Below are 25,106 nucleotides of genomic sequence, written 5' to 3'. Positions count from 1 at the left end.
AGTGACTCACACAAAGACATTGAAAATCGGTTGCAAAACTCAGTTTTTCATCTGTTGGGATGTCATTATTCCCACTTACTGGGCGCCTGCGTGGACAGGGCCGTCCACTGACTGCTGCTTTCTTACATGTGACCCTCATGTCAACTGCATGTACGTGGTTTTCCCCATTTTACAAGCAGGGGCTCAGGTACGTCCAGTGTCTTGCCCAGAGTCACCCGGACAGGAAGCAGCAGACCTGAGGGTCCGCCCCACAGGCCTCACCCTGGCCGACCCACCGGAACATCTGCGGGGTGCCTCACGCCCCTCGCTCCCTGCATCCCCCCCCCCCAACCCCGTACCATATAACACCCCACCTGCTGCGGGGGGGGGGGGGGGGGGGTCGTGACAATGAAGAACACGCCCCTGCAGCTTCCCAAGGCAGGAAACGAATCACTGGGGTCACAGCACGGCAACTCCACGCCTCCCGGTGGGTGACACTGTGACGAGAAAGTGCAAGTCTTCCTCCTCGTTGGGGCGGCCGAAGCGTCGCAGGCAAAAACCACATGAGGAGCGAATCCCATTAAAGAGCAATACGGGCCACGGGGAATCACTTCCCCGCAGGGCAGGGCGCTGCCTGTGGGCTGCAGCCACTTCTCTGTTCCAGCACGCACCTCGCAGGCCGCCGGGAAGCAGTCTCTCTGCTGCCCCCAGGGGGCGGGGGGGGAGTAGCTGCCTCTCAGCCAAATCCGCGGAGTGGCTGTTTCCATGGCTTCGTTCGTGCTCCAGATTAAAAGTCAAGAGCATCCCTTCCTGGGAGCTGCTGCGCCTTCTTTCTCACATCAGAGATGCACCCCCCCCCCCCCCCCCCCCCCCCGCCGCCAACACCCTCAGCACCTTACAGACACAGACACCTTCCAGTGATGCAGGTGCCACAGACACTTACATCAATGCCCAGCGAAGGGAGCGAGCACTCAACCCAATGCCGCTGACTGGGGTTGGAGCAGTGCTGACAAGTTCAAGTTGCTTCGGCTCGTATTATTTCAGAGGGGGAATGCAGAAGAGGTGGGGCGTAGGAGCACGGGCTTTGGGGGCAGGCCGAGTCCAGGGCCGAGCCCAGCTCTGCCACACACCCCTCGGGGGCACCTGGGTGCGTCGTGGCTGTTTCTGAAGCCTCGATTTCCTTGCCTGTAGAATGGGGATATGGACGTGAACTTCACTGAGCTGTTCGAAGGAATATCGAGGTACACCCTGCCCCTTGATTCCTAACATGGCATAGAAGGTACAGGCAAGCATAAAACATTGTTTTAATTTCGATCCTTTTCACCATATCCCCTGTGACAATATTCCCATTTGAAAGAGACACGGCTTACATCACCAACGGGGGCACAGGGCTGGCAGAGGCGGCGGGAGGGGAAAACAAGGGACAGGGTGAGAAGACGCCGGGACGATAGGGGACACTCACGTCTTTCAAGTGCTCAGCGGCCTCCAACGGAACGAAACACACACCCAGGACTGGATGGGGTTGGGGGCGACCTTTATCACATGGCTACTGACGATGGTTTCCCACATCTTATTTAAGTCTTCGAATATCTCACATTCCATTTTGCATCTACGAGACGACCCCCCAAAGGGCAGGGATGCGTTCTGCTCACCCACATGTCCCCTCGGCTTAGTGTGTTGGATGCAGGTGACAGAAACAGCTTTGGTTGGAGCTGGGGGCAGGGGCGCCCTCGGGGGTCACTTCCTCAAACGGTGCCTGCCAGGTGGTTAAGCAACTCGGACTCATCTTGAAACAGATGAGCTACAGAGGAAATGGGTCCTCTCGGCACAAACCCTGGGGCAATAAACACGGGATCTCTCTAGGCAAACCCTGGGGCAATAAACATGGGGCCTCTCTAAGCAAACCCTGGGGTAATAAAGACCGGAGGGCCGACACAATACAAAAAGGCACTGAGGCCGAAAATCCAGCCTGAGCAAGGGGATTCGATTCGGGTTGCGTTTCAGGTCAGTGGAAGTTCCAACCCAGCTCACAAACAAGCTTCACCAGAAGAGGGACTGAGTAATTCACCTTGTCAGTTACAATTCATAAAAAAAAAAAAATAAGCTCCCACATGCGTTAAATACAACCATTCAAATACAATATAAATATTTTTTACAAAACGTCTTAAAAAAACAGTAGCAGCGAAAACACTGAGCATTTGTAAACAAAGCTGCCAGTCACAACCCTTCTCTCGGGACTAAGAGTCTGAATTCTTTGAACGTATTAATGACACAAGGAAGAGAAAATTGGCTGTCTTTCTTCTCATTATACAATCCTCAGCATCTGAAACAGTCCTGGCGTCCACAGTGGACACACGCCGGTGTGCGAGAGGGCGTGTCGTGGCCATTGTCACAGGGCTCCGGGTGTCACGTCGCCGCCGAGGGCAGGCTTTCTGAAAGTCGTCTCCTGGCTGCGATCCGCACGCAGCGGGGGCACCGGGAGGCCTGGAAACACTCCTTGTGGAAGCAGGCCCTGCACTCTGCAAGCACAGAGGGCGGCCATCAGCCAAGGGGACAGAGGGGGCCGAGTCCAGAGACCAGACCCTTGCAGGTGGGCGGGGGACTGGAAGGTCTCCGACAGGTTACCAGAGGAGGGGACGCTGCAGCTCTGCCCAAGGGGCACCCCCTGCAGCTGCTCGGCAGGTGGAGCCCCTTCTCTGGGAACGGCCCTAACGGGAGGGCACTGCCACACTCAAGGTCATGTCCCTTGGTAGCGCCAGTCTGTGTGAGGGATGACGGGCTGGTCAACGTGGGGTTTAAAGACTTGCTGGCCCCTTGTCTTCGGCCTGAGACGACGTGGCTTCAGAGCTCCCCGTGACACCGGCTGGGCCTTCACTCACCCACAGCCGGGTCAGCCTCCCCCGCTGCCTGGCCCCGCTGCCTTCTCACCACGGTGTACGGGTGCAGAGCCCAAGGACACGCCCCAGGGGGCCTCTGCATGCGAAACCCTGCCTCCAAGTGTCCCTGCTGAGAAGCCCCCACTGTAACCCTGTCTCGTGAGTCAGGGGAGACGCCACCCGGGCGGTCTGAGAGGAGGGCCTGCCCACATCACGGACGGAAGCAGATTTCTGGGCCAGACCTCTGCCAGGAGGCAGGTTGGAGACCACGGGGTGTCCTGGGGCGCGCAGGCAGCAGGAGCGGCTCTGCCAGCCTCTCCTGGAAGCAGCCGGACAGCAAACGTTTTAGGCTCTGCGGACCTTATGGTCTCCATGACAACGACTGGGCTCCGCCATCGTAACGCAAGAGGAGCCAGAGATAACCCTTCAGGGCTGGGCGTGACCAGGGTGCAGTCACGAAATGGGGTGCTGTAGCTCGTCCTGATGTCGAAGAAGTGGGGCTCAGGCAAAACAGGGTCCACCTCTCTACAAACCCTGCACCAGGAGACATCGCCCTTGACCCCTGTCCCAACCAAATCCTCCTCCTCCCCGTGCCCCCTAAACTCGATCAGCTCCAATTTAGCCTGTAAGCACACACCAGCATCGTTATCATTGACATTAATGTTACCTGGCTAGCTTGAAGCTTAAGTTAAGTTTGTGCTTGTTAATACACTTTTGTTAACTGCGCACCTCATTATTAAGCAAGCTCCAAAGCTTATGTTACTAACTTATTACGATACCTGAACACCTCCTGCACGTTGTGGTCTGAAACGGGAAGATGACGGCTGTACTCTGGCAGAATTCGCAGATGAAGCCCTTTCCTTGACACAGCTGTGAGGGGCGACAGTTCAGATCGTCATTGGCAATGCCTCTCTGGATGGAGGATCGGAGTCACCGCTTTTACAGAACTCTAAAGGCATCGATTTTTAAGTGTCTACGCTTCCAGCATCCGGGAGGAACAGGACGTTATGCTCCCCAGGATGGATCAGAAGCACCAATGTGCTTCGGCATGGAGAAGTTTCACGTCGAGTTGACTCAGGCACCAGAGCAAGACCATGATTTTTTTTAAGTGTATTTTGTTGGTCATGCTATTACAGTTGTCCCACTTCCCCGTCTTTATTCCCCTCTGCCCTGCACACCCCCTCCCACCTGCATTCCCCCCCTTAGTTCATGTCCATGGGTCATACATGTAAGTTCTTTAGCTTCTACATTTCCCATACTATTCTTAACCTCCTGTCTTATTTTCTACCTACCACTGATGCCACTAATTCTCTGTACCTTTCCCCCTCTCTCACTTCCCCGCTGATAACCCTCCATGTGATCTCCATTTCTGTGATTCTGTTCCTGTTCTAGTTGTTTGCTTACTTCGTTTTTGGTTTTGTTTTTGTTTTAGGTTTGGCTGTTAATAACTGTGATTTTTTTTTTGTCATTTCACTGCCCATATTTTTATCTTCTTTTTCTTAGATAAGTTCCTTTAATATTTCACATAATAAGGGCTTGGTGATGATGAATTCCTTTAACTTGACCTTATCGGGGTCTGTGCATGTTCTAGGACCCCGTGGGTCTCTCCCACAGACTCTCCTGTGAGGCTGGGAGTTTCTCCTGCTGCCGTGTCAACCCCCACAGGTGTTTTCAGTCAGAGGTTTGAGGCTTTATTTCCCCCTTGGGAACTTGGGTTGCAGGTCTGTCTCACTCCCCAGTTGTTCCTCCCAGTTTATCCACACACGGATGTGGGATCCCAGGTTCTCCAGCCGCCGCCTTGCCAGGACCCCTCCACCCAGCTGCATGTCTGCACCCCTCCTGCTGGTCTGGATGAGTGTTTCTTCTTTACTCCTTGGTTGTCGGACTTCCATACAGTTTGATTTTCTGGCAGTTCTGGTTGTCTTTTGTTTTTAAATTTGTTGTTGTCCTTCTTTTGGTTGTGCAAGGAGGCACAGTGTGTGTCTACCTACGTCTCCATCTCGGCCGGAAGTCCAAGACCAAGATTTTAAACACGGATTCTGAGTCGATCTGAGCTCCCGCACCATCGGATGCTGAGTCAACACTGCTGTGTTTGCCCTACCAGGGCAGATGGGAGTCTACCCCAAGTGAGAAGTTGCTCAGCCCAGGTGTGCATCCCAGCCCTGCTACTTACCAGCAGGATGACCTTGGCCTGTGACTTAACAGCCATGAACCTTGTGTCTCCCACCTGGAAATACCACTGCCAGCACTTCCATCAGGGTTCATAAGGGTTAAACAATGTGCAGTGCAGGCCCTGAATGCATGCGAAGTAGCTCAGGGACCCCCGCACCCCCCACCCCCAGGAACCTCACCTCACAGTCCTCCACGTGGGCGAGGGAGGCTTTCAGAACGTCCTTGAGCAAGGGGGCCAGCAGCCCTTTCTTGACCTTGACCAGGTCTTCCAGGGAGAACAGATGGAGCTCCTCCGTCAGGTGTCTGGGCACCTGCTCAAACGCTTTTAATGCCCTGCCAGGGAGGAAACACGGAGGACTCAGGGACACACCCCACAGGGGCGGGGGGGTGGTGGTGGGAGGGGTGCTGAGCGGCCCGCACACTGGCGTCTTTAACTCAGACTGTTTAAACAGCCCCAAGAATGAGTGCACCTCGCTCATCCCTTGACATCTGGCAAATTTGCTTTTGCAGGCCAAGCAGTTAAAATGCCACAAACACTGACTTCAGACAACGAAGCCGGGAGAGAAGCGTGCCCCTTGCAGCCTGCCCATGCACGCACCGAGCAAGAGAAAACCGGATGTTGTTTCAAGTCTTAGAAACGCCTCCTGGGATGAACAACTCACTGCCTTGCTGCTCCCAGCCCCACTCCCAGCCTGCCACTGACAGGTGCCCCAGCTGGTGCAGAAATGACTGCTCATGCGCAGGCACGAAACTTCCAAATCTTCGAGTTGGGGATGGGGCTTAAGATGCAGGTATCCAACTGTGGGCTCCTGTCATAGGCACTTGGCTGTCCCAAGGGCTTTTGAAACCGAGTGTGACGTTCCCTAAACCCTCCTGATCCCCTCCCAAATTCTCTAAATCAGGGAGCAGCACCACCACACACTGCATTCCCAAGCCAGCCACTGCCCACACTGGACTGCCCTTCTAGCCAGAACGAACCACATTTAATGCTCCGTCCAGCTCCGGGCGCCTGCTCACGCTGCTTCCTCTTCCAGCTCAGCTTTGTCTCCGGAAGCCTTGGCTGCCCGCTCCCTGCCCCCTCCCTCACGAACTAAATGCTCTTCTGCACCCTCAGGGCTCAGTACACTGTTCTCGAACTCGCATCCAGCCAGGAGCTGTCGCGCTGATTTTCTTTCTGAACGCTACATGAGTCCCACTGATATTTTAGTGGGAAGCGCAGGATGGATGTCCACGAAACTGCTGTGGATGGTAGGACTGTAGGCATTGGTACATGTTGCAGACAAGAAAACAAAGCGTCTGAGGGGTAATTAACCTGTCACCCAATGCCACGAGGTAGACCTCAAGGCCAAGTGACTACAGGAGACACGCTCCTCCCCAAGAAATTTCACTCCAAAGTAATACATCGTCATGATGTAAAGATCAGAAATGGAAAGAAGCCTTGAAACACAGCAAAAGGACTTCAAACCTGTGCTCCTATTACAGCAAATAGTCTTAACTCCTTGAGTGACCTACTCTGTCTCCACTTAAAAATATCTGTCTCGCCCTGGCTGGCGTAGCCCAGTGGATTGAGCACAGGCTGTGAACCAAAGTGTCGCAGGTTTGATTCCCAGTCAGGGCACAGGCCTGGGTTGCAGGCCATGACCCCCAGCAACTGCACATGATGTTTCTCTTTCTCTCTCTTTCTCCCTCCCTTCCTTCTCTAAAAATAAATAAATAAAATCTTCAAAAAAATCTGTCTCTGCTAAAAAACTCATGCCTATATCTTTATGGGCACCACCTCCCGAAAACCCACCTCCAGAAGTTTACCCTAAGGACATTCCTATGCGTGTGGGCAGAGATTCAGCTACAACCTAGGTTTTTAATTTTTAAAACATTTTTCAGTACCAGTTGACATTCAGTATTGTATGAATTTCAGGTGTCCAGCATAGTGGCTCATCTCCCTGACACATCTAGTTTGTTTATTTTTAGACTCCACAGGTTAAGTACAATCATATGGTCTTTGTCTACCTCTGACTGACTCATTTCACAGGATGGAGGTTCCTCAAAAAGTTAAAAACAGACTTTCCATATGACCCAGCAATCCCACTTCTGGGTATTTATCTGAAGAAACCCAAACCACCGATTTAAAAAGAGGTGTGCACCCCTGCATTCACTGCAGTACTAGTCACAACAGCCAACCTGTGGAAGCAACCCGAGAGCCCATCCGCAGACAACTGGACAAAGAAGCTGGGGTGCATATAGTCAACGAAACACTACTCGGCCATGGAAAAGAATGAAATCTCACCATTTGCAAAAACATGAATGAACTTAGGGGGTATTATTCTAGGTAACTAGTTTTTTAAATAACAAAAGATTAGAAATATATTTAAGTATCTATTAAATATTAAAACTCTATTAGGTCTAATAAAAACATTAAAATCTATTTTTTTTTTACTTTTTTCTTTTTAATGGTAAGGAAGGGAGAAAGAGAGAGAGAAGCATTAATGTGTGGTTGCCTCTCATGTGGCCCCCACTGGGGGCTGTGGCCTGCAACCCAGGCATGTGCCCTAACTGGGAATCGAACCTGCAATGCTTTGGTTCACAGCCCGCACTCAATCCACTGAGTTACGCCAGCCAGGGCTTAAAATCTATTTTAATATTAAGAGATTTAAAATCTATTTGTCCTAATTGGACAATAGCTAAATGATCACCACATCATCACCTAGAATACTATGTGGCCAATAAAAGTTTGACATGCTGCTCTATCCAGGGCTTTGAAAGAGCCATCAGAACCCCTATGCTCACAGAAACACTAGTCACAATTGCCGAAAAGGGAAAGCAGCCCCAGATGGACAAATGAACAAAAGGTGGTGTGTACAATACATACATTCCACCTTAAAAAGGAAGGACATTCTGACACGTGGACAACTTGGACGGAGCTCGAGGACATTATGCTGAGTGAAATAAGGAGTCGTCACATTTGTGGATGCATAAAGTAGATCAGTTGTTGTCACGGGCTGTGGGGAGGAGGGGCTAGCGGGTGAGTGTTTAAGGCCACAGAGCTTCAGTTTCTCGAGATGAAAAGATTTCTGGGCATGGGTGGGGGTGACGGCTGTACAACAATATGAGTGTCCTTAACTCCACTGACCGTATACTTAAACATGGTTAAGGTGGGAAATTCTATATTATGTTTATTTTACCACAATTTAAAAATAATACAAAGGCCACTGGCTACAGTCTCTTCGTCCTTGCACTGACTCGCTCTTCTTAACAGAGTAGATGGACTCTTACTGAGCCAGAGGGTTTAATAACTTTAAAGAGAGGGTCTGGGTGCCCAAGGAAAGAGTCGGCCCTCCGTATTCGCAGGTTGGGTTTAGCATCTAAGGATTCCACCAAGCCCAGATTAAAAGTATTCAGGGAAAAAAAAACACAGAAAGTTCCAAAAAGCAAGGCTTGAATTTGCCGTGTGCCAAGCACTACGCTGAATTCCCGTGAATGAAGTGATTTATCTGTAGGCATACCCAGCTATAGCCTATATACAAACACAGGTTATATGCAAATACTATGCCATTTTTTAAAAGGGATTTGAGCATTTTGGTAGTGCAGGGGGCACAGAGGGTGCCTGGAACCAGTCCCCCACAGACACCAAGGGACAACTGCCCTGTGCTGAGAGGCTCTGTGTATTGGAGGGGCCGGACCAGGAGGCACGCAGAACATCAGCCAGTGTGCAGGGTACGGGTCCTCCCAACTCACGTGCCCAGACCAGCCCAGCCCACGGCGGTACCTTTCAGCAAATCGGCAGGTCTTCAGTAGCTTCTTGACATGAAACAGCTGCTCCTGGATTTCCTAAGGGAAGACACAATGAAATGGGGTCCTCACAATGTGATCAGAGACACTGGACACGTCTACATCACACTGAGGCATTACTTCAAACCTTGAAACGCCGCAACTCTGGAACCCGAGCCTTTGAAACCCAGTCTACGCAGCAGGGGTGCGTGGCTGAGTCAAGGTTCACGGGTGGGCCAGCATGGACCCAGGTGTTGTGGACCCTGAAGTTCATACCACCTTGGAGGCCTCTAAGAAATACACATAATTCCAGTCTATGGCCACACCACCCTGATCGCGCCCGATCTCGTCTGATCTCGGAAGCTAATCAGGGTCGGGCCTGGTTAGTACTTGGATGGGAGAAATACACATAATTTTGTATAAAAGAAGGGGGTCTTGTCATTTCCAATAACGTAGAGAATCCCACACTGGAATAAGCCAGACACAGAGAGAAGAAAAACTGCCTGGTCTCCCTGGTGTGTGGAATTTTAAATGTTAACCTCATAGAAGCAGAGACTTAAACGCCAGTTCCCAGAGGCAGGGCTGGGGGGTAGGTGCAGGGAATGGGGAGACCGGGGTCCTAGGGCACATAGTCGCATTTACTACAATGAGTAAGTCTGGCGGTCTGATGCACAGCGTGGGGACCCTAGTTAACAACACCGTATGGAACGCTGGAAATCTCCTAGCAGAGGGGACTTCAGGTGCTCTCGCTACGCTCCGTCACTGTGTGGATGTGGGAACTGGCCAATAATCATTTCACGACATGCTTCAAGTCTTACTGTACACTCAGACATACCCCACGTTTATTTCTATAAAATAATAAATGAAAAGGCGCTGGGTAAATGCATAACTGTGCGTAAGTATAAAACCTGGCACGTGCCTTTGCACCAGCCAGCGCAGCCGGGCCCTGAGGCGTCAGCTCCACCCCCTGGACAGGCACGGTAAGCCCGTCCCTCCGAGGGTCTGCCTGGACCGATCCCCTCTCGGCCGCCCCAAAAAACCAGCTGCTCACCACGACGGCGTCCAGCTTCCTGGCCTTCGCGCATGGGCCGCGGCTGACGTTCAGCACGTTGAAAAGGGGCTGGTGCCATATGCTGTCCAGCAGCTGCTTGGAGAAGTTGCTGACGTGGTACTTCCTGAAGTCCCAGCTGGCGAGGATGCGCGCGGGGATGCAGGACTCGGCGTAGGAGTGGCAGCAGTCGCAGAAGTACTTGCCCAGGTATTCGCAGTACCGCAGCCGCTTCACAAACTCTGCGGAGGTGAGCACGGATCCATTGTGGGGGGGACGCGGAAAGCCGGTCCCGCCCAAGGGCCAGGCTTGGGGTGCTGCGGAAGCTGTCCTGCCCCCCATGGCAGCTGGGAAAGCCGAGCAGGGGCTGCAGGCCCCAAATCCCCGCCATGCACGAGCTTTGCTTTGGGGGCACAGACATGGGGGAAGCAAAACCCTCCCAAACTACAGCGGGATTGTCACATCTCAAGACATTTTGGGTTGAAAAGCTGCTAGTGGCTTCTAGAAAAGCTGCTGCAGATCCTCCCGTGCGCCAGAGGGCAGCCTCCACAAAACAACAGCGCTCAGGCAAGGAAACCCGGCTCTCAACCGCGGTGGTTCTCATCTTGGGAAAAGGCAGCATCCCAGGAAAAAATAGGGGGCAAAAACTCTAGGCCATTGCTGTCCAGCAGAACTCGGCGAGGATGGAAATATTCTCCACCCGTGCCGTCCGAGGCAGCAGCTACCAGCCACCTGAAGCTGTTCAGCACTTGAACAGTAGCTAGACTCGCTGAAGAACGAGATTTTTAATGTGCATTCATTTTAATTTGACGTTAAGCAGCCACAGGGGCTAGTGGTGGCCGTACTGGACAGTGCAGTATGAGAATAAAGCCGACAGAAGAGCAATGCTAGCTGAATGCGATGGGCGAGACTTGGTGGAGACTGGGGAAGAAAAATGAGGAGCCGTGAATGACGTCTGTAGGACAGCAGTGAATAAGGACTAGTACTAGACCATGTTACAGAAGCGTTATTTTCTTCGGCGTGGTAACGGTTCACGAGCCTATCGTTAGAACGCGCTTCAGTACGAGGCATTGTAATGGTTGTCTGCTGCTCTCTTTTCAAACGTCTGTGTGTGTGTGAGAGACGGCAGATGCGCCAACTAAGTTCAAAGGTGGCGTTCCGGACGGGACCCTACAACAGGTAAAGGTCATTCACGACATCCGGATCCAGCCTGTAGTAGCTTCACAGGAGGGCAATGATGCATGTTTCTCAGATTTAATAAGGACACTGTGATTATTACGTTACATAGGGAAGCTGTGGGATGGATGCACGGGATGTCTGTGCTATTTTTACAACTCTTCTGGGAGCCTGAAATCATCTCAAAATGAAAAGTTTTTAAAAATTATCCTAACAACTATGGGGACTTCACACGAAAAGCCCAGAATTGTTTGCCCTGTGGACAATGCCTCTCGAGTCTGTGGGCTGCCGGCCACCTGGCTTCTCTCCTTCTCACCCTCCGGGGCTCAGGTTTGCTTTGCAGTGGGCTTTGTGCATGGTGGCTCCTGCTCCACTCCCTACCCCCCCCAGCCCCGCCCTTCTGGGAATAATCACTTCCTTCCAGAACTTCTCACTTCCCCCACCCCCCATCAGTTTCCCTCGCTACAAATCCCGGCCGGGCACTCTCGACTTTCTCTTTCATTGTGTGAGTCCTTCCTGATGTTTACTCGGCTGATGACTGTGCCTTCCTGTGGGCAGGTTCCCCGAGGGAGGGGCCCCGGCTACTGTGCGCACAGTGGTGCGGGCACACGTGTCCGAGTTCCAGTGGATTTGGGGAAGTACGTGATGAGTCGGGGGAACCAGAGTCCTCTGTCCCTCGTTTCTGACTCACTGTCAGGGAGGCACCGGCATGCAGTGGACCAGAGAGAGAGGGTCCCTGTGACACCGGGAAGGTGAGGTGTTTCAGTAAAACTAGTCACAGCAGTGAGGTTTGGGGGGGCATCATCCATCACCGTGGTGGAACGAAGCCCAGAGAGATCTTTAGTTCTTGGGGTGCACTCCCTCAAAGTCGCTTTCCTCCAAGACTGCTTCTCAATGGTCCAGGGGGCCCTCCTCTGCGGAGCCCCTCTTCCCCGTCTTCCTTGGGCCAGACCCATGGACCGAGTGATTCCCGGTCTCGAGTGGGCGACCTGCATTTCTGACTTGGGGAAGCCTGAGTTTCCAGGCCTCCGCTGGCCCAGGAATGATCCCCTCAGGCCCCTTTGCAACCCCCCTTCCTTGAAGGAGTTTTGGCTAGCTCCTTGGTAAGCTGTTCTATCCTTTGACAAATTTATCTTTTGGGGACCGACTGTGTGAAGCCAGACACCCTTGTTAGGAGCCGGGGTGAAAGCCACGAGTGAAAGAGACAACTCTCCCGTCCTGGTGGAACTGAGAGCCCATGAGGGAGAAGGACGGCAGTGACAAACACCGCTAACGTCTGGGAGGGCCGTTCAGGAGGACGGTGAAACAGAAGTAGGGAGGGTCGTACAGCATGCACACATCTGCGGGGGGCCAGTGGGGGACACACCAGGGCTCCTGGGCAAAGATGGAAGGAAGGAAGGAAGGAAGGAAGGGAAGAATGAAGGAAGGGAGGGAGGGAGGAGGGAGGGAAGAAAGGAGGAAAGAAGGGAGGGAGGAAGGAAGGAAGGAAGGAAGGAAGGAAGGAAGGAAGGATAGAAGGAAGGAAGGCAGGCAGGCAAGCTGCCTTGGGGGTGGCTGGCATTCCAAGCCAGGAGTGAGCCTGCCACCTCCAAGGACCGAGGACCGGCAGGGAGGCCATGGGGCTGCAGCCAAGCACCAGGTGGGCATGGAGCTAGCAGGTGAGTCTGGGAGGCCAGTCCCATCACCCCACCCCGGACGTCTCAGTGGCCCCTTTGGGAACCAGAGGGCCACGGTCCGAAGCTCTCAGACTGGCTCGTCGCCAAAGGCCTCTCCTGCACCATCAGCGCCCTGCCCCCCTCGGCCAGGCTCTACCCTGTCCACCATAGAGTAAGCCGGCGGTCATTCCCACACTTACTGGGTTCTACTGCAGTTCCACAGCCTGCACACGAGAAATTCTGGGCTGCGACCACGAGCTCCCTCCTGAGGACAGAAGACAATGACAGGGGCGTCTCAGAGAAGGCCAAGGGAGCATGTTTCACTGCTTGGAACGATACACTGACATCAAGGTACTTTTCTTGGCTCGGGCCCTTAATTTTGTTGTTTTTCACTTGTGAAAGAAATAGAATTGCCCTGGCTGGCATAGCTCAGTGGATTGAGTGCGGGCTGTGGACCAAAGTGTCGCAGGTTCGGTTCCCAGTCGGGGCACATGCCTGGGTTGCGGGCCATGACTCCCAGCAACCGCACATTGATGTTTCTCTCTCTCTCTTTCTCCCTCCCTTCCCTCTCTAAAAATAAATAAATAAAATATTAAAAAAAAGAAATAGAACCATTCAGTCACGATTTCTGGGTCTGTTAAAAGCCCCTGCTACCACTAAGGTGGAAGCCAGTACCACACAGAACACGTCCACCAGGGGCTTGGGGGCTCCCCACTGCGTGGGCGCAGGACTCCCCCTCCAGAGAGAGCTGGCGGCGGGCAGTGTGGGGCAGGTGCAGGGCAGAGGCATCAGGAGGGGATGTACTTGGGAAGTTCACGGGTGGTCCAAAGAAATTTAGATAAATGAGAGACCATGGAAGACAAAACTATACAACATTTCTGGTGAGAGGCCATCTCGTGAAGTGTTTTTTTCTTTTGAACTTTGGTGCCATGCTTCACCTATGATTCGGACATATGCAATTAGTTACGAAATTTTACTATAGTTCAGCGTTATTAAAAATGGCCATGGTAAAAACATGCAGAACCCTACCTGTGAGCCTTTTCTCAACGACGGGAGCTCTCCCTGAGACTGAGTTTCCTTAAAAAAAATTACTCATTGATTTTTAGTTTCCATTGCATGGAAAAATAGGAAAGACTAGCCTTTTAACATTATGGTGTATGATTTTTCAGGTTCAACATTCACCCGTTTAAAAACCCCCTTCACACCTATTGCCGTTGCGAGGCAATGCTCACAATTGAGGACTTGTAGTTAAGTTCTCCATTTACCAAAACTCACAGAGTCCCCCCAAAGCCCATGAGACACAGGTGCCAAGGAAGCTGGGAGAAAAACATGCCCAGCTTAGCTTTTCCTAAAACGAGGGTTTTTTGTCCTTCAGTGTATTGTTTTTTTCTTTCACCGACTTACACAGAGCCGGGTGGGAACTCAGGCAGTTTAGGGACTTGGGCCCAGGGAAGAAAAACAATACCAGGTAGGTAATAAGCCAAGTTAAGACCAGGTGTCCGGAAGGAATGCCAAATGAGCCAACCCCAGGAATGTCACCACCCCTCCACTCCCTACTCAAAAACACAGAGGTAGCTGGTGTTACCTCCCTTCCAACCACCTGCTCTCTCGCAGGTGTTGGAACCACCGGCCCACATTCACAGGGGACCAAGGTTTGACCTCTCTACGGCCGCCCTAGGACGGAGTCTCCCATTTGCCCCCGCTCAGCACAGGCGGGTGCACAGTTACCAGGCAACTCAACTGCAAAATGGAGTCACTCCCCCAAAACCTGCCCTTTCCCCCAAGCCTGCTTCGTCCCCAGCTTCTACAAGGGGCCAAGTAGAGCCAGCCCCTGCCCGCCCCCCCCCCCGTGCCTGTTTACAGGACCTCCCTGTCGTCTATGCTGCCTCCCTTGTGTTGGGGCATAAGTTCAATAAAATCTGTCTGAAATTTCCCTGGGGTTCCTCTCCATCTCTGTCTCGGGGACCCCAGGAACCCCAGTGCGGGTAACAGAGCCATCACAGCCTGTGTAACTGCATTGTCGGCAGTGCACACGGCGACCCGACTCACTTGGGCGGCGGGTGAACATTAAATACGACTTGAAATCGAGGGGGCGCCCAGTCCTCCGTCCCTCTGATCCTGGACTTAAACTGAATTTCCTCTCCGAACTCCTCGCTGGATTCCAAGTCTTTCTGGGCACGCTCTTCGTTCACAACCTGCAGGATACAGAAGGGGGTTTGGAAACAACTTGAACGGGCCCGTTAAAATGTACCACGAGAAACTGAAACTGCTTTCAACTGAACGAAAGGACCGGGCGAAAGCTCTGCACGCAGCCAGAGCCATCTGCAGAACAATTGCTTAAAACCCCATCCAGCTGAGGTCGTTTCTCCTACTTTCTGAGTTCTGTTCGTCATTTCATTTGTTTCCAGGCCTCAGGTGACTGCAGGCAGGACACTGGGGCCTGGGAAGCCGTTATGGGTGGCAGGAGCCAGGCCCCTTTAAATCCACAGGCCAGCAGATGCTGCCCATCCGAACCCCGGGGGGCTGGCAGACGCACCCCGAAACAGCTCGTTTAAGAGCTGGGCTCTCCTCTGAGCCAGGAGACTGTCCTGTTGTCATTCACCATCCACGCCCCTGCGACGACAGGCATTCTGTGTGCTCCGTGACTGGGCCACGAGCAGCATTCCACCCTCGTTTCCCAGGAAGGCCGACACTGTCTTCCCCCTCCCACCCCCATTGACTCTCTCTCTCTCTCTCTCTCTCTCTCACACACACACATACTCGCACACACACACACACGCTGTCCAACCCCAGCAAATCACTCTGCTCAGGAAGCACCTCACACCTGCATAGCACTTGTTCCAGCTGGCTTTTGCCTCCTTTGCATCTCCAGAGTGCTTTTTGCCCACCTCTGTTTCCTCCCTCCCTCCCTCCCTCCCTTCCTTCACATTGAATTTATTGGGTTAAGGGGGCCTATTTCTATTTTAGCCTTTGCACTGAGCTCTCCATCCCCAGCGAGTGGCATGCAGTCCAAGGGCAGAGTTCAACAGGGACCCGGACTTTCGAATGAGGCCACCTGGCCCTGGCCAGGTGGCTCAGTTGGTTGGAGCACCATCCGATGCACCAAAAAAAGGTCACGGGGTTTGATTCCCGGTCAGGGCACATGCCAGGGCTGCAGGTTCGGCCTCCCCAGTCGGGGCGCATATAGGAGGCAACCCGATTGATGTTTCTCTCTCACATTGATGTTTCTCTCTTTCTCTCTCTCAAATCACTACACATCTCCTCAGGTAAGGACAGAAAAGAAATTCGGCAGCCTGGGACATGACTCCTGCTCCACACTGACCAGCCCCGCTGGGGTCTGGAACTAACACCTTAAAATAAACACGACGAGAGCCTCTGCCTCACAGGACACATCTGAGGGTTGACATGGGGATTGCAGAGCACAGTCCCTGGCGCATGACAAATGCTCGGTGGGGTTGAGATGCACCCTGCTTTTGCAGCCCTCCCCCGGCGCCCAGTGACTCTAAAGGAAACACCTCCGAGTCTGAAGCAAACAGCAGGTGAAATGCAAATTCGGGAGCTCTCCACTCAAAGCCGGTGTACCCCAGTACTTACTACTGAGCCCCCTGCCTTCAGCGACACGGCCAGCTGGTGGTGAGCGTCCGACAGCACCCAGCACCTCCGGAACACCTGGTACAGTTCTCGGGCTATGAGCTCCGCAGAATTGAAGTCTGGCTCATAAATTACACTGAAATGTAAGCGATAAAAAAAAAATTAAGGCCTGTATGCACGAGGAGGAGAAGCGTCTTCCTCAGGTTTTGACTCTCCTTCCCTCTCTGAAGACGCAGAGGAGGAGGCGTGAGAGACCAGCACCAACCACGGCACCAACAGGGGTCTTTCTTCCTCCCTACGATCCCGCCATGCTCCACACCACAGCTTTATTTATTTATTGGACGGGGTGTATGTGGGGGGGGCACCGAGACTGTGAGGAATGGTGAAAACGCGCTGGGTTTCGAGGGAGGAGACCCGAGTTCTGACCCCACCACTCTTATTTCACAGCACCGGGCCCTGAGGCCCACCCTGTCCAAACCTCAGCTTCTCCACCTGTGAAATGGGGCTTTAAACACCTCCCCCCCCCCCCACAGCCTATCCCTGAGGATGAAATAAGAACGTATCCCGAAGGCTTTCAAACACTATGAACACACTGCAGAAACTGGAGTGGTGTCGGTGTCGTTTCTACGTGGTAGCCCCTGTCACGGGAAGTGGCTGAACTTGGCCCGGGAGGTTCCCAGAGGCCCAGCGCGCAGAGCGCCCCCGAGGGGCCGGCCCAGGGGTCTGCGTGCGGGTGGGCGCGCCAGGGAGACACGGTACCTCTTCGAGGGGCGGCGGGAACGGGGGCAGGTTTCCGCGGGATCTCTGAACGCGGCAAGCTCTGCGGGGAAAACCAGAGAAAGGGCGGCCAGGTCGCTCAGTCTGCTTCACGCAACCACAGTCGGGGCCCTAAGAGGAACGTGCAGGCAGCTCCCCGCATTTCAGAAAGGACCGATCCCGCAGCACCGCCACGCTCGGGGCTCTCCGGGGGGTCTACCGGGAGGCTCCAGCTCGGAACCAAGCGTGGGCTGTCGGGACACACTGCCGGGAAACTTCACCAAAGGAGCGGGGAGGTCACACAGTCGTCAGCCCACCACGAGCGTCTGCTGCTGCATCCCGTCCTACACGTGAGCCGGGAGGCTCCCCGCCGGGACATTGGAAACACAAGAGCCTTTTCTTTATTTTTTCACGCCGGGGACACGCCCTCGTTTGGGGAGGCGCCTCTCGGAATGGCTCTGCCCCGGGTGTTGCTCGTGAGGCCCATCGACGGTGGGGGGAGGGGCAGGAGGGCGGTACCGGGTCCCCTCGGAGGGGTCCCCGCGTCTTACCGACAATAACAAAATCTTCAAAGTCACGTGCGCAGCCCTCCTTCACCTCGTCACCGTCGTCCGGCGCCCCAGCCGCCGGGCTGACCTGCAACACGGCACAGCCTAGAGGGAGAGGGGGAGGGGGTTTCACCGGCAGGAAAGCAAGGGCGCGGCGGCCTGCCTCACCCAACTCTGCAGGAACTAGGAACAAAGGGGGCTGGGAGGTTCCTTTAAAAAGAATGCTAAAGTGCCGCTTCAAGAATGTTTTAAAAAGGCGAGGAGCTAGGTTCTGCTGTTCCTACGTTCGGATGAGTGCAGCATCATCACCATGAAACTGTACCCACGGAATAGCATAGACATGGACACAGCTGTTGGTCCCGGTTGGGTAGCTCGGTCGGTTAGAGCATCGTCCCGATTCGCCAAGGCTGCCGGTTCGATCCAGGTAAAGACCCGAAGGCTGCTACGTGGTCCAGGAGGAAGGCAGGTGCGGGGAACCCGTGGGGGGCGCCACTATTCCTGAGAAGTGGGGGCGGATTTGTGCGTGGACTACAAACAGGGGCACCGGGGAGCGGGAGGAGTCAGAGGTCGGCGCGGCGGCATGCTGGACCGTGACCTGGCAGCCTCTTCTCCCCACGGGGGGGGGGGGCCTCCCAGGGAGGGGTGGAGCAGAGTGTGTTCCCCGCCCCCGGCGCACCTTGGGGGCCACACAGCCAGCTGACCAGCTGTGAAGGCCCGGCCCAAGCCCACCCCACTCGGTGTTCTTCCCGGTGGCCTGGCCCTGGGGCCCTGCCAAGAGAGGCTGAGCTGCGAGGCCCTGGCCGAGCAGGCCGGGAGATGCCGGGTGATGCCGGGGCTCACGTGGGGGCGGGGGGCAGGAGTGGAAGCGGTCAGGCTGAGGAGACGTGGAAGGGGACGGAAGCAACTGCATGCAGAGCAGCAGCTGACGGTGGGAGGCCACAGAGCCCCAGAGCAGACGGAGGCCGGAGCTGCCCCCACCCAGGTCAGCTTCCTGTTCCCCACTGCTGGGGTCCCAGGAGGACGCTCTACACTCCGTCTAAAAGGGTTCCTTTTAATCTGAGCCCAGTAGTGCGTCCCACGGCAGTTTACTGTACACCTGTTTCACGCCCGGCGTCTGCTACACAGGTACCACTGGGACTTGAGTTCCTCCCTCCTGAAAAGGTTGGGTCTGGGGCTTGTTTTGTTTTGTTTTTGCAGAAAGGGGCTGCTTGGGAGTGGGAGACACGACTAGTTCAGACACGTTAAGTTAGAGGCCCTGGGGGGCCGTCCAGGTGGCCGTGGTGGTCCGTCGACGAGGAGCACGCGAGAGACGGGGCGTGCAGGACTGAAAACACACCTTGGAGAGGCCAGCAGACAGGCAACGGTGGGAAGATGCGGGGGCAGGGGGGGAGGGCGGGGAGTCTCCAGGAGGTGAATACAGGAAGAGGAGGTGGTTCTGGGGCTGACAGGAGAGGACGGAGCCCAGCAGCAGGACAATGACGAGCCCTATCTTCAGTTCTCACCTGAGGGACCCCTGTCCCCTGCAGGATGCACACCTGGAGCCCCTTCTGCTCTGCGCCCCACCACCGTGCCAGCCCTGCCTGCCCCCTGGGGATCCCCACGGTCCTCTGGCCCCCTTTCTGCCTGTGCCCCTGCAGGGGGTGAGCCCACCCTGTCACCTGCTGATGCCCAGCACCCAGCACCCCACGCGCTCCCTGTCTGGGGGATGGAGGAAAGAGGATGCCTTGGAAAAGGAGGAGGAGCTGGGAGCATGCACGGGACGGACAACAAAGGAAGAGGGCAGAGGTCAGCCACTGCCAGAAGGAAACGCAGGAGGAAGTCCAAGGGGGAAGACAAACCATGACAAACACACACATCGAACCGCCGAGTGGAGCAGGCTAGCGGGTCCCCAGTCCAGCGGCAGAACTGGTGAGGGGGAAGAGGTGGTTCGAGAAGACACTTTGGACAGAGGATTTAAAGACGCACCTCCAGATTCGACAGAGGAGGTGACCCGCCCACTTGCCTTCAGAGCCGCTGTCCGAGGAGGCGGACCACCCGGCCCCCTGTGGTCCTTGGGTATAGACGGCTGCTTCGGGGCCACCGCCGTCATTCCCCGGCGACCTGCTGGCTCCGTCTGGGCCGTCTGGGCCGCAGTTCTCCACGGGCTGTCCGCTCAGGAGGTCCCACTTCATCGTCTCCATGGCGGAGATAATGACGTCGGCGGCCTGGAAGTGCGCGTTTTCCTGCGGGACAGCGAGCGTCAGCTAAGACACACGCCCGATCAGCTTCTTCCCATCGTGGGGGGGGGGTCTTAGATTCAAAGCTCAAGAAGCTGCATTTAAGGGGAGTTAAGGCGCAGGGATGGAAATGTTCCTGTAACTGAATTATCATTGGTCGCTGAATGGAGTCTAACCCACATCCTCTGGAGACATAAGGGTTAGCCCACTTCGATCAACAGGCAACCCGCTTTGAATCCCTCGTGGGATGACACCCTAGGCTGCAGGCGGCCAAAGGCTGACCTCACGCCTCCACCGTGGCAGCCTTCCCAGCAGAACACAGGCTCTGCCTCTGAGCCTTCTCAGCTTGGGGGTCCCGGCAGCAGCCCCCACCTCTACCCGTCACATGCTGGGCAAAACCTACTGGCCATGCCTCGTCGGGTGATATTGCCAAATTTAAACCATGATTAGCATTGTCTAAAGGATTAACGCTTGCTGTGGTACAAAAAAAAAAAAAAAGAAGAAGAAGAAGAAAGAAGGAGAAGAAAGAAGAAAGAAAGAAGAAGAAGGAGAAGAAGAAGAATATATACTCACCTTTTCTACATCCACAGGGAACATGAATGCTTCTGGGGAGAAGGCATTGAAGGAAATGCTTCTCCTACCAACGGGAACAGCACCTGCGAACACAGCGAGTTATTAAAAATGGAGAATGAAGCCCTGGCTGGCGTAGCTCAGTGGACTGAGCAAGGGCTGCGAACCGAAGCATCGCAGGTTCGATTCCCAGTCAGGGCACATGCCTGGGTTGCAGGCCATGGCCCCCAGCAACCGCACATTGATGTTTCTCTCTCTCTTTCTCCCTACCTTCCCTCTCTAAAAAATAAAAATAAATTAAATCTTTAAAAAAATGGAGAATGAGAGGTCCAAAGTTTATCTAAGAAAACAAAACAGTTCTAGGGAATGGTTTTTCAATGTTGCTTTTTTTTTTAAAGCAGGATTCTGGGATGCAAAGGGTGACGGAAGGAGAATGGCCCTCCCAGTGTCGGGCCAGCAGATATGGCCTTAATGTCCACCCTTTCTACGAGAGGCCCTTGCAACGACGGGGAAGACACGGAAGAGCCCCTGCATTGGGGGAGACCCATGAGGAGAAGCGGGCAGAGAGAGACGAGGGAAACCACCCAAGGGAGATGGGGGAACAGTCTAGAAACAGAGCCATGAGGATTATGGAATCACTTCTCCGCCTCGCTGCCACTGACCCAAGACTTCCTGTTGGCACAAAACCGCTGACACATGCCAGCATCGCTTCCCTGAAATGTTCTTCCTCCCTTGAGCCACTCCATTACTGGCAGGGAGCACCAGCAAAACACCAGTGATTTCTCTCACGTGACTCCTTGCGGCGGCAGCACGGAAGGCAGAACATGTCCGGGAGAGCCAGGGGCCGGGCCGTCCCAGTCGTTTGGGAACAAAATGCTGCCGACATCCTGAGGGCTACACAGCACTCGGGGTGACAAACGGAGAGGCCAGGGGGTCCCCCAAATCCCTGGCCTCCTCTCCAGAACGCAGCTGCTCCACGGAGAACCTTGGAGCGCTTGGCTTCGGAAGCCATCGGGGGCGGGCACGCTTCTCCTGAAAAGGACGATGACTCCGTAGTGCATCGTGAGGGACCTGAGATCCGTACGGCACCTCTTCCCCCTGCTGGGTTCTGCCACCGCAGGGAGAGGGCAGGGACGGGCCAGGCGGACGAAGCTTCATTTGCAAAGTCAGGAGGCTGGCTGGGTTGGACCTGGGCATAATTTCCGGACCCCGAACACACCGAGAAGAGCACAGAGTCGGATCAGACGGTGTGGGTTCCCGTCCCAGCAGGCCCCATGCCCCGGCCGTGCGTCTGCATTTCAGCCCCCTCATCCCTTATGGGGGGGTGGGGGGTTGGGGGGGACTCTCTGTTAGATTAAAGGAGGCAAAGGATGTGAAAGTGCTTTGTCAGTGCATAGACGTGATGCAGACACAGGAACTGGGGACTCATTCTGACAGCCTCCCGGCAATGCTCACTAGCTCACGTGCTCTTTCCCTGCGCTAATCCGGGAGAGGAAACCCCACCGTGGCCGCTGGAGACACAGCGGGTGCAGGAAAGTCCCGCGTGCTGGTGGCCAAAGCCTGCTTTCCCCACTGCGGCCCCGCGCCGAAGAGGGAAAGAACCAGATGGCTCAGCAGTTTGTTTTTTTTTAATCCCATGGAATGAACCCCTTCACCGAGTTGAAGAGGCACTCCCAAAAGATGGAGCGGCTTTTTAAAGGAACTTTGCAAGGTTGCTGGGGTCGCTGGCTTTGGACGGAAGGGGCTGGGGTGCCTGTTTCCTATAGAGGCAAAGCTACATACAGGCCCACTTCCTGTGCAGTGAGACGACGGAGGGTTTGGGGCCGGGGTGTCCCGGGCCTGAGGATGTCTTCTGTCACCGTCACTCTTCATGGGGGGGGGGGCTGCTGTCCCTTTTCTCCATGTTCTCCCTCTCCCCTGGGAGACCACCCAGGAGGAGACGTCTTTTGCTCAGCCACCACTACATTTGCGAATCACTCTTTTCCCTGAGAACCTTCCCAGCAGATGAACAAAACGATGGAAAACAGACCTATACTCAAGAGTGTTTCATTCGGCTCCAACGTGGATCTCATCTCAAAGTCAGCCCACGGGAATCTCCTGTTCTCAAGCAACGAATAGTAAAAGACTATCATCACCGTTGACTTTTCAAAGTTTCCAGTAGAACAGATAAACCCCAGACTTTAGGGAAGGGGGAACCTGGTTTCTGCCAGTGAGAAACAACTATTCTGACACACACACACACACACACACACACACGCACCTGCAGACTCACACGCACATAGGAAGGCAGGCAGCTTTTCAAATGGTTTCGACAGAGAAAACGTCATTGACTATTTCAACTAGTGTTCTAACACAAATATAAATTAACACAAAGTGTGCATATAGGCCAGCAAAGATGTAAAAATAAAATAAGCATGCTGCGAATGATCACAAGAACAACTAATCTGTGGCCTCTTGACTGGCATTTGCATGGATGATCTCCTGTTAGGAATGTCAGTATTTCAGAAATCCGTGCATTATGACCTCATAGCAATGGCAGTCCTTGATTTAATAAAAATAAATTTGAGAAAGGTTTTGGAGAGCCTCTGGGGAATTGCGGTTACTGTTTTTACATCCTACTCTTTTTTTAATTATTATTTTTTTTAGAGAGGGAAGGGAGGGAGAGAGAGAGAGAGAGAGAAACATCAATGTGCGGTTGCTGGGGGCCGTGGCCTGCAACCCAGGCATGTGCCCTGACTGGGAATCGAACCTGCGATGCTTTGGTTCGCAGCCCGTACTCAATCCGCTGAGCTACACCAGCCAGGGCTACATCTTACTCTTTCCTACTCGCGCTCTGGCCAGGTCAACGGAACAGGTGAGGGGAGCCCGGCTCCCGGTAAGCGCTGGCGTGGGCAGAACCCACTCTCCGCGAGCACCTGCCGCCAGCGCGGTGGATTGAGCGTGCTTCCAGTGCCCTCCCTCGCAGGCAGTTTAAAAAGCGGGAAGTCCCTGCAGGCACACACCTGCTCCAAGGTGGCAGGCAGCACTGGTTATCAACTAAGTCGAGCTAAGGTGGCATTTCCCTGCAACCGAAGGAGAAAGGAAATGCTGGGTGCCAGCGGCTGCGGCGGCCCAGGTGGCGGCCAAAGGCAGTGTTGGATGGGCTGATGGACAGGCTCCCGGTCACAGGGACACCCACGGCCTGTTTGTCTCCTGAGGGAGACAGGGAGACGGGCTTCCGACCTTTAGACCACGGCGAGGCAAGTGCGGGAACACACAGGCATGAGGGCAGCCCCTGACCGGCTTACCTGCACGGGCGGAAGCTATCGGGTGGGGAGGCTCCAGACAAGGGCCTCCGGCCTTGGAACTCGGGGCAGCGGCCGACACCATGTAGCTTGGGGGCAGAGACATCCGAGGTCGGCGTCCTGGGAGCATGACCAGCTCTCGCGTTGAGATAAAGGCAGAGTCCCTGCTCTGCTCGCGGGAGCTGCTCGCGGAGCCCACGGTGTCCTTCTGCAGCGATGTCTCCACCACGGAGCTCTCAAAAGAACCAGGGGATGTGCCCAAGGGAGCGGCGGCATCCCACACAACGAGGCCGCCGCCATTCCCCACCGTGGGCACCTGTAGGGGCAAATCCTGCCCCTGCGTACCCTGGGGGTTCATCCAGACAGCCGTGTGCCTTGCGAACTTCATGTCTGATTGGCCAGGCAGGTGGCCGGTGTCCAGGAGGCCGGGTGACCCATCAGTGTCTCCAGAGTCACCGCTGACCCCTTCCAAGGGGTCCACAGGAGAATCTTGCTGGCCCGAAGACTCCGACACCATCTTCCCGGGCTCAGGGCGGATGAGAGTCTCGTTGTCCGAGCAGATCAGGGCCTGGACTGCACCACGTGGCCAGCAGGAGGGCTGTGGAGATTACCTGCAGCGAGCAAGGACCGGTCACAATAAATAAGGACTCTGTCACATTTTTAACTTCAAATTCCTTGCAGGATAAAAAATAAAATTAAATTAAAAGAGTGTACTTTGCCCTAAACAACACAGTAAGTCCATTTGGATTTATAAGTAAAAAAAAATTAGTCATAAACTAGCAGCAAACATAGAGGGTAAGAAAGGGTTTTCAAAGCACAAAAATCATAGGAGATTGCTTTTGTGGAAAGGATGAAGTCGTATAAGGAAACTATTGCTAAAACAGATAAAAATGCAAAACATCTGTGTGTTAATCCAACAAAGTTAAATGTCCAACCCAAAATGGGAGTATTATCTAAAAGTTAAGACACGTTTTCCCAGTTTCTTATTTTTGTTTCGTTTGTGTTTATATTTCAACCGAATAGACAATAATAGCACGGGAGACTAAGGACAATCAGTTGCCCTAAAAATGTTGTTTCAGGTAACTTATGTCAGCTTATAGTACTTATTTATATCACCATGGCAATATCACAATTAGACCGTAGTATCAAAAGAGCACTGCAAATCTAGAATCTAAACCTAGAATCTAAAACAACAGCCCGCTCGCTTTAAGCTCAGCTTTTACCTTTAGTAAATGTCAGGAGCTACACAAATGGGAAGCACTCTGTAATTACAGACCCACACAGTGTCTTTCTCCTGTTCTCCTGCTGTCCTTGACGTTGGAAAGCTCCAAGCAAGCATCAAGAGCAAGGTCAGAGACAGAAGCAGCGAGGCCAGGAGACTTCAGCCTAAATTAAAGGGTGGGTGCACAGGCAGGTTGAAAGCTGCTGCCCCAGGGGGATCTGCTTCTGACCTGCCCTTGAACTCTGGGC

At 54.1% G+C, this 25,106-nt stretch overlaps 1 protein-coding gene across 1 annotated transcript; it reads right to left on the bottom strand.

Annotated features, from left to right (window-relative positions):
• Positions 1–1,846: 1,846 nt before the first annotated feature.
• RUBCNL (rubicon like autophagy enhancer) lies at positions 1,847–24,293 on the bottom strand. The gene is made up of 13 exons (XM_028526998.2): positions 23,640–24,293; positions 20,356–20,438; positions 19,569–19,788; positions 17,570–17,671; positions 17,022–17,082; positions 16,266–16,398; positions 14,721–14,866; positions 12,872–12,936; positions 9,844–10,082; positions 8,791–8,852; positions 5,207–5,360; positions 3,635–3,725; positions 1,847–2,498 (listed from the first exon to the last, which is right to left on the bottom strand). The coding sequence occupies exons 1-13, from the start codon at positions 24,151–24,153 to the stop codon at positions 2,386–2,388; spliced, it is 1,983 nt and encodes a 660-aa protein (XP_028382799.1). The 5' UTR covers positions 24,154–24,293; the 3' UTR covers positions 1,847–2,385.
• Between the last annotated feature and the right edge of the window lie 813 nt (positions 24,294–25,106).

This window comes from Phyllostomus discolor, chromosome 11 (genome assembly GCF_004126475.2).
Source record: "Phyllostomus discolor isolate MPI-MPIP mPhyDis1 chromosome 11, mPhyDis1.pri.v3, whole genome shotgun sequence".
In the NCBI taxonomy this organism is placed as follows: domain Eukaryota; kingdom Metazoa; phylum Chordata; class Mammalia; order Chiroptera; family Phyllostomidae; genus Phyllostomus; species Phyllostomus discolor.
The sequence above is the reverse complement of the archived record's forward strand: the minus strand, read 5'-3'. Positions and strand labels throughout refer to the sequence as shown.